The 9,122-nt window shown below is 32.9% G+C and overlaps 1 protein-coding gene across 1 annotated transcript in view; it reads left to right on the top strand.

Annotated features, from left to right (window-relative positions):
• Window positions 1-1,278: 1,278 nt before the first annotated feature.
• The window catches only part of CNTNAP4 (contactin associated protein family member 4), a gene marked incomplete at its 5' end in the record, with an annotated part of 190,638 nt that continues 182,794 nt past the window's right edge, over window positions 1,279-9,122 (top strand). The window contains 1 exon segment of the mRNA XM_059833251.1: window positions 1,279-1,396. Coding sequence (XP_059689234.1) covers window positions 1,279-1,396 — 118 coding nt within the window.

Raw genomic sequence — 9,122 nt, 5'->3', positions numbered from 1 at the left:
CAGTATCAGGCCTTCTTTTTATGAAGAGTTTTGCTTAAAGAGCCAAATGAACCAACTTTAAAAAAAAATAATTTTTGAAGGTAATCAAAAAATCCCCTTGAGACATTCATATAAAAGTCTTGCTGCTGATTAAAATACCCATTATTATTCAGCAGAAACATGTAATTACCACTGTGTCAGGAAAAGATTTTGTATTAATTATTATTCATGATTTTGAAAGGGGAAATCTGGTAAACAAAAGGGTTAGAAGAAGGATTCACCTTTGACTCGTCACTTATCAGTTTCATCCAAAGAATACATTTGTCCTAAAAAGAACCATTTCATAAAAACTAATAGTTTACATAATTTCCTTTCATTTTCTAAACAACAGATGCCAGCACAGTATAGCTGGGGAAAGACTTGCTTACACTTCTTCTAATGTTTAAAAGTCAGTCTTTGAGCTAAAACTAGAACAGATATTGATTCTCAATTTATATTTTTCAAATTTAAATGGAGAATGAACACATGTCCTGTATAGTAATTGAGTTGGAGAGGCATTTAACATCCAAAGTATTGATTAGCATTTGCTTGCTTATGCACCATTGATCATGAACTGAAGTCTTCTTTTTCTGAAACACTCAGGTTTCATTCTGTATGATGTTAGGACTTGCATACTAATAACTGTGCCATAATGATTTTTTACTGTATCTTTATCAAATACATGTACCATTGGCGAAGCAAAAGATATTCTATTTTGTCATTCTTATAGTGCTTACAAGGGATGAGATTATTTTTTATTTCATTTGGCTTGTTTGTTGTTTTTTTTTTTTAAAGAAATAATAGCTGTATTTAATGTGATTTCACATTAAATGTGATTGTACAGACCTCTGCTGGCATCAGGTCTAAAGAAAATAAAAGCATGTGCTGAGGTTGTAGCTTCATGCTACAAGGACTAGAAGGCATCAGTTGCTATCCATATAAATGATAGTGAGTGAGCTGTGAACCATTTATCAGTATGATCTCAGAATTTAGGTTAGAAGTGGGCAAGTATAGCCAGTGGAAGAACATAATAAATTATACCCTGGTAGTCTCATGAAATAATGGGTAAGAAAAAAGGGGGGGGGGGGGGAAAGTGCTGCCTCACTACTGTTACTTTTACATAGAATACAGCAAGAGAAAATATCTAGAGATGTGCTGCTCTCAGATACAGGGCTGATTCAGATATTTTTCTAGTATTCTCTTTGGGTACAGTTCCAGTAAGTGGTGTTCATTGTATTAACCTGAATGTGATATTTTTCACTGGCAGATAATTGTGATGATCAGTTGGTGTCTGCTTTACCCCAGTCATCATTCAGCAGTTCATCAGAGCTCTCTAGCAGTCACAGCCCTGGATTTGCAAGGCTTAATCGAAGAGAGGGTGAGTGCATTTTATTGTTGATTGATGTTATTTTTTTTACAATCTTTTACAATCTTTATTATTGTAATTTTATTTCTCCAATGAGCCTAGTATTTTATTATGCTTATTCACTGACACTGTGGCAAACTACATAACTGCTATATCATCCAAATTTTTACTAAAGCGAAGGAAACTTGCCTGTTACGTTATTATTTGTATTATACCGTTACATAAATCTTCTGAAAGCTCTGCATCATTTCTAGTTTTCTTTGGTATAGTAATTAAACATACATTTTCAGTCTTTTTGGTCAATTATGCTAGACTTAATTTTGTTAAATACAATTAAACTTTGATAACATTGTTATTTTTGTCTTCTGACATGTAGCTAAAAGGTTTAAACACTTGGGTGTATGTCAGAAGATCTGGAGATTGCCCATTTTAGCTGAAGTTTAGTGGTAACTCAAATCTTATATTTTGTGTCAAGGATACTGTAGGAATGAGAAATTATTAATTTCTTTTAATTATTGTAAACATGTTTTCTGTTCCTAATGACAACAGTTTTATTATACTCTCTGTGTTAAGGACATGTATTCCAAAACTTTTTGACAGTGCTATGTTTGTGGCCTATTTGTAATAAGTAATTATGTTCAAAAGTCATGTAAAAAAATACATATAAGTACATTGAACATTAAAAAGATAAAAACTAACTTTGAAATACTGAGAAATCTTGGCCATCAGCCTCACTAGGCAAGTATCCAGGAGCTCAGTCGTTCCTGTTGATAACAGACTTAAGGCAATTTTTCTTCTTTTTTTCCCCAGCATACCAGCAAGATTCTTGGTCTTGACATCACATTGATAATGCTAAGGAGGAATAAATATTTTTAGGAAGGATTTTATTAAAATGTGGCAATATGGTGTTATTGGTAAACAAAATCCCACTTGTTGACATACCTAAAAATAACACTCTGTTATAAAATTATGGCTTTAAAAACAATGAAAGTCTGTGTTGAATTTAAATCAGTTCAGATATCCAAGAGCCTATGTTACTGCTTCAAATCATCTTTATCTGGTATTTGTAAACCAACCATGATCCACAGTGTAGTCTAAGTTCAAGGAAGTTATGAAATTCAACTTCTCACCCATTGGTAAGCTGCTTGACAACATGAGCATGTGGTGGCTGGAGCTCCTATATGGGCTAATGGAAGAAGTAGCTTCTGTGGACACTGACTTCTGTTTAATTATTACCCATGAGGAAGGAAGAAACTGATTCAAAGGAACAGTCCTGGGAGACCTCACTGAGATATTGTAACTTAATAGGTCACAAGCTAATCTTAAGAATACAGCTTTAATACAGACAATGAGAACTGTACTGGTTATTTAAAGCTATTCAGATACATCCAGTTCCCCTCATATATTTAATTACTATATTTCATATCAATGTATATAATTGATAAGTATGTAATTTAAATCTTAAGAATACTTTGCACTGCCAAAAACATTTCAATTCTTGGATCTCCATGATTTACTGGAACATTTCCTATGTACTGATAGACAGAAGCTCTATAGTAAAAAAGGAATATCCCAACATATGTCATTATTCTAGTGTACAAATCTGATAAGCATGAACTTCTGTTTTGAATGAAGTTGTGATATTAAAGAAAATTATATATTGTGGAAAGGCTTGCCTTAACTTGAAGTAATATGTGTGCTTAGAATCTTAACAAACACATGAGTCCTCATCAAACAGTATATTGGTCTTCCCAAAAATGTACATTTAAAAACTTTTTCCATTTGGCTCTTTTCATGTGACATGAAGTTGTTTGTGCCATGGTAGCATGCATTTTTAGTTATGTCATTTCCTTCACATTGCCCTGTAGTGTTTGCACACATTAGAAATGCTCATAGCTTTACGTCTGGTATCTTTCCATCTCATGCAGATACAAAGCAGCAGGTTGACTAATTAGAAGATTGCTAGCTCTCTGTCTTCTCATTCCATGTACCTCAGATTCACAGTACTCAACAGAGTACAGATTTGAAAGTCTTACTCATTTGTCATGTTCAAATATTTTGTTGGTTTAATAACTTATGACCAGACTGTTTGGTTAGATACCTTTTGTACCTGAATTATGTCATTCAGACATAATTCTATAGAATTGTGTAGATGAAGTGAGATGGAAAATTTCTTCAGTCTTCAATAAATTAGTCTTAAATAAATTAGTCTTAACTTAGATTTTCTTTTTTTCAGTGAGAGTAGAAACTCAGTACTCAGTATGGAACAAGGAATACCTTTTCTGTACTGAATCTATATTTAATACTTTTCTGTGAATTTCCAAGTGAAAACCCTGACTATATTTGTAGGAGTATATACATGAAAGTTTCATTTGGGTGGAACAAAGCAAGTCATTATACATATATGGTTATAAACAAATGTGTTTAGTCACACAAGAAATGATTGTTAAACTACATAGACTGGAAAAAAGATCTGTTATTAGGAGAATATGACTTGGATTGCCGTGTTGTCAGTGATGTCATGGAAGCAATAAACACATCACTACCATTTCAAAATAAATTGTCTGATAATTCTAAATGGGTTTGCCTTTAATATAGATAATTCTCTACTTCGAATAAAACCAAATCATTCATTCAGGCAAAGTTAGTGTTTGGGAGTGATTGTGACCTTCTAACATTCAATTTAGACAAGCAGATTATAGTCCTAGTCCAATAATATACTTGGTTTTTAAAATGCCAAAATTAGGGAAAATTGAACACAATTTGGACAGGAAAAAGTACGATGTTTTTACACAGATTACTTAGGAGTCAAATTGTTGTCATTCATCAGTAAAGAAATGAAACAAATATGCATATAAATCTACACTGTTTCAATTGGCAAAGAAAAGGTAGAAATTAGTAGGAAATCTACCAGGAATGTGGGAATTTGCACTGAAGTGGAGAATAATTCTTTAACCGTATAGCTTTGTGTTTACTATATGTAGAGAATTAATAGGAAAAGTTAACGGTATTGAGGAGAGAACACTATAGTTTAAACAAAAGTACAGTATGAAGTCTAAATGAAGACATAATAAAAACGGTGACAGCAGAGACAGATCAGTAAAACAGCTAACTGCAATTATGTTTCAGGTCTCTGCAGAGGAAAAGGATAATGTGGTTGAACTACGCGATGACAAAAAATCTTTTTCAGTCCGAGAGCAGCTAATGAAAGTGATAACATCTAGGAATAAATTGTTAAATGTTCTTCAAACTTTTAATTATATTAGTGCATTGGTTTCCTGAAGTTTTGCAAATATCCAATACTCAAGCACAGCCAATGAATACATCTGCTAACTGCTGAAGTAGTTACTCTGACATCGGATTGGCTTGCAATAATGGAAAAGTAGATAGAAGAGTCAAGTAAAACGAATAAAGTAAAAAAATCAAACACTAATAGCAGTCAAATATTCTTAATGCAAAAATAGATCTTATAAAAGCCTGATTTAATGTTTTGAAGTTACTAGATATAAATGCAGGGATTTAATATATGAGGAATTTGACTTTTGTCGTTAACGTTGTATGATGTTCTAATTTTAAATAATAGCACAATATCAATACAGTCCAAATTAAATGGATTAAGATCTAGCTGGTTGATCTCAAAAGCATTGATCACTACTGTATTAACGTGTTTCCACAGAAGTTCAGAGGAAACTCTTAAGGCCAACTCTGTTCAATGCTTTTGTTGATGATGTACAAGTAAACACAAATCATTTATGATGAAATGTGTAAATTACATGAAGATTGGTGAAATAGTAAATAATCTTGGCACAGCGATTATGCAGACATATGGTAATTAATTTACTTATTGAAATAGTTACTTTAACAGGATGAGTTATCAAGTGTGTAGAAGAAAGAATGGAGGTCATACTTATCAGATAGGAACTGTATCCTACAAAGTTGTGACTATGAAATTATTCTGGGAGTTGAGCTGAATTAACGATTTACCATTAGCATGTTCCCTAGCAAAAAGCAGTAATGAAACTTTTGTATAATGAAACAGAAAAAGGAGTTCTTACTGTCCGTATAGCTATATACTTTACCACTGAACTGTGTTGTAAAATTCTGGATCCTGAAAGGTTTGTTGAACAACTAGGCTGTTTTTTTATACCGGTTCCACCACTGTGAATAGGTGATACAAAAAAATATTCAGGGGAGGTGCTTTTTTTAATGTATCTTTCCACATGAGGCTAAAAGAAACAAAAGAAGAAAAACAAAAGCAAAGAAGAGAAGAAACAAAGAACATTGAGGTTAAGGTCTCAGATGTGCAAAAGGCGTGAAAAAGCCAGGTGGGGAGAGAAGCATTTAAGGATTTGTATGTTTTAAAAGTAGGCACTTGGTTCAAAGGAGAGTCTTTTTTTTTTTTTTTTTTTTTTTTTTTGGCATGAAACAGGCAACACATGCTTCTTTATAGGGGGAAATAAGGCATACCAAAAGAAGGGAAAAAATAGCCAGCATGCAGAGCATGCCTACTAGGACTAGTGGTAGGAACCATAAGTACCAATATCTAACCTGGGCCATCAAGGATGTGCCTCTGTCCACTCTTTGCCAATAATATTCATGAGGAGTAGTCAGCTGAAGTTTGGCACTACAGGTGGTTTGCTCCATCTGCAAATATAGAAGGTTTCTTGACATAATATCTCCCAACCATGATCTGTGGAAGAGCCCTCTGTCAGAAGGTTATGTCATTGTTGAGGTTAGGGTCTTCTGGTTTTGTCTGCAGTGGGATCAGTATTTCACTCTGGTTGTATGTATACAAAGTGCTCTCATTCACCATTCCTATCCCACTGGAAAAGATTTATTAATGGGATTGCGAACCACTATACACATGAATGCGGGCCTTCTTTTGAATTAATGAACTTTTCCGACTTTACAGGTAAAAAATTCAGAAGACAGTTGCTCTACAACAGTACACTTACCCATGGAAGAGGCTTGATATTTGGGCAGCTACATGATCTGGACAGGGATTTGGCTGTGATTGCCTGTGATTTCCATATTCACATAATTACTTGATTAGAATACGACAGAAGAAAATTGAATATAGAAGTTGTTAAGTAGCCAAAAAATCTGGCTTACAGTTTCCTCTTTCCCTGAAGTAGGAAGAAACCCAAGTATTTTAATTATGCTGTCAGCTTCCATCACCAGATTTTCAGAAGTGTCCTGGAAGTTTGAATGCATTAAGAGCTACCAAATCTGATTTTTCTCTGGTACTTGTATGGAGCTTCTTCGCCTCTTTCATTAATCTTTACCCTACCATTTCACTGAATATAAAATACAACTTATTGCACTTTTTTTAGTACAAAGAGCATTTAAAGGATAGTTTATTCAATATGGTACTGTAAATGCCTTTTTTTTTTTTAATAAAACACTGTATTTTAATCACTTTTTGAGAACTCACACTAAGTAGGTCAAAATGGATAAATGAATTCCACGTATCAGTAGTTAAAGAAAACATCCAGGAAACAGTTAGAGAAAAAAGACCATTTCTCACACAATAAGAAGAAAGATCTATTTTCAGCAATTTTCTTTTTTTTTTTTTTCCAAGAAACAGTTTAACCTGCATAATCTAATGCTAAAAATTAAAATAAAAAAGCAGACAAATTAAAAAACTTAATAACAGTTAGGTTTGTTAGTCACCAAAAGATAATTAGGAAGAGCTTATTCCCTCTATTTCATTATTATGCAAATAAAATTCATTAAGGCTGATATTTTGCTTTAGTACAAGCAATAAGAAAGTGAAGCTAGAATGAAAAAGATCCAATCTGATGGTAATCATTCTGCCTTTATAAATTAACAGAACATCTAAGTTGTTCCAGCTAACATCACGACTTAGATTTTTATGACTTACCTGACTTCAATAGGTGTGTCAGGGAAAAGGCAAAAGTGACAATCTAAATCTGTAGCACTGGCTACAGTGACTTATGCATAAAAGACCAGATGATGTGTACTGCTGTATTGTCAGTGAAATTACTGTACCATCCTGTACTACGAAGAAACCATAGACTTTTAGTGAGAATATTGCCATCAGTCTCTCAGAATATTAATTATGAAATTGTTTTTAATATGATTAAAGCTTCACTTTTTCTATAGAAAGTCTTTTAACACCTGTTTTAAATGCCTTAAAATATATAGGCACATATGAAAGTTGTATATGGTATTGTGGGTGCACAACAAGTTTTAAGAAATTATCAAGTTTACACCTCCTTCAGTGAAGGCAGGATTTGAAGCAGTAGTATTTGATTAATGTCTAAAGTTAAATTTATTCTGGGGTTGTTTTTGCTTTGTTCTGGGTTTGTCTGTGAGTATGTGTGTACTGTGATTCTGATATTGCAAAAGGGTGTATGGGACAAAGAAAGAAAGAGAGAAAGAAAGAAGGAAGGAAGAAAGAAAGAAGGAAGGAAGGAAAGAAAGAAAGGAATAAAGCAAGCAAGCAAGCAAACAAACAAGAACGAAAAAAAGAAAGTCAATTACTCCTAAGTAGAGTAAGTAAATAGGATAAAATATTTACAAATATTTAAAATATTTACAGAGCATTGTGCTTTCATGAACATTTGTAAGGAGTTAGGAATATTCATGTATTTATTTCCAGAAACTGAATTCCAGCTCTGTTGTCAAAATTGATTCAAGCGTAACAAAGCATAATAAAAGGTTTCAACTAGAGCTATTTCATGTGTGCGAACATCTGTGGAATAGAAAATTTAAATTATGGTGAAAGGCACAGAAGAAGCAAGGACATGGTAATAAGGATATTTTTTTGTGGAAATTATTTGGGACTCTTTTTCTACCTGAAATATAGCTATGGGAATAGAAAAAAGTGAGAACAATTTTTGCAAAAAGTTGCATAGAACTAGTATATTAAAATACTCTTAGAAGCAAATTTGAACAGGCTGAGAGCAAGATCAAATAAAAATTTAGTTCAGAAATCAAATTTGCTACAACATCTGTATGCTATCATCACCTTTGTTAAATTCAGTATAATAAAAAATAGAATTCTTGATTTATCCATATTGATGTTTTGGGTTTAAATAGTTTTAAATAATGTATTTTTGAAATTTTAGATAAAGGCTGAATTTTATCCAAAATTTGAATCAATGTGATGTCTTTTAGAGAGTCATAATGGAATTTGTCTTCCAAGCCTACTCTGCAGTAATAAATAATTTAAGATTATACCTCCTTTAATATTTTGAGGAATGGAAAAACAGATGATAAGTGCTGATGCATCTGATTTTCCTCAAATTTTTCCTTCCATGTTGGATTTTTTTGCTGACAAATTAAAAGCACTCAAAAGCATTCACCTATTGCTAGACGGGCCAAGATCGGAGATTTTGGACAATTTCCTAAATGAAAAAGGGGTAGGAAATTTTCCATATGATATAATCTTGACTAATTTCAGTTGAGTGCAAAACAAATCTGAGGGGCTTAAATTCCAATTTTTTAAGAGTTCTTAATTTTTTCAATTCTAAAGGAAGGTAATATAAAAATATAAAACATTCTTCCTGCCACATACCTGCAAAAGGTTCAGAGACTTTAATTTGACAAAAGATCTGTCTCTTGCCATCTCCTTTAAAATATTTTTCCTTTCTCCATTAGCACTCAAGTTGCTGGTGTACAAGATGTGTTTTTCTGTATTATGATCCTGCTTATACATTGCACTGGAAGAGTACTGCCATACCAGCTTGGCTGGATGGGGAGCTCAGAATTT

This window comes from Gavia stellata, chromosome Z (assembly GCF_030936135.1).
Source record: "Gavia stellata isolate bGavSte3 chromosome Z, bGavSte3.hap2, whole genome shotgun sequence".
NCBI classification, from domain to species: Eukaryota; Metazoa; Chordata; class Aves; order Gaviiformes; family Gaviidae; genus Gavia; species Gavia stellata.
This window is presented reverse-complemented; position numbering and strand designations above follow the sequence as displayed.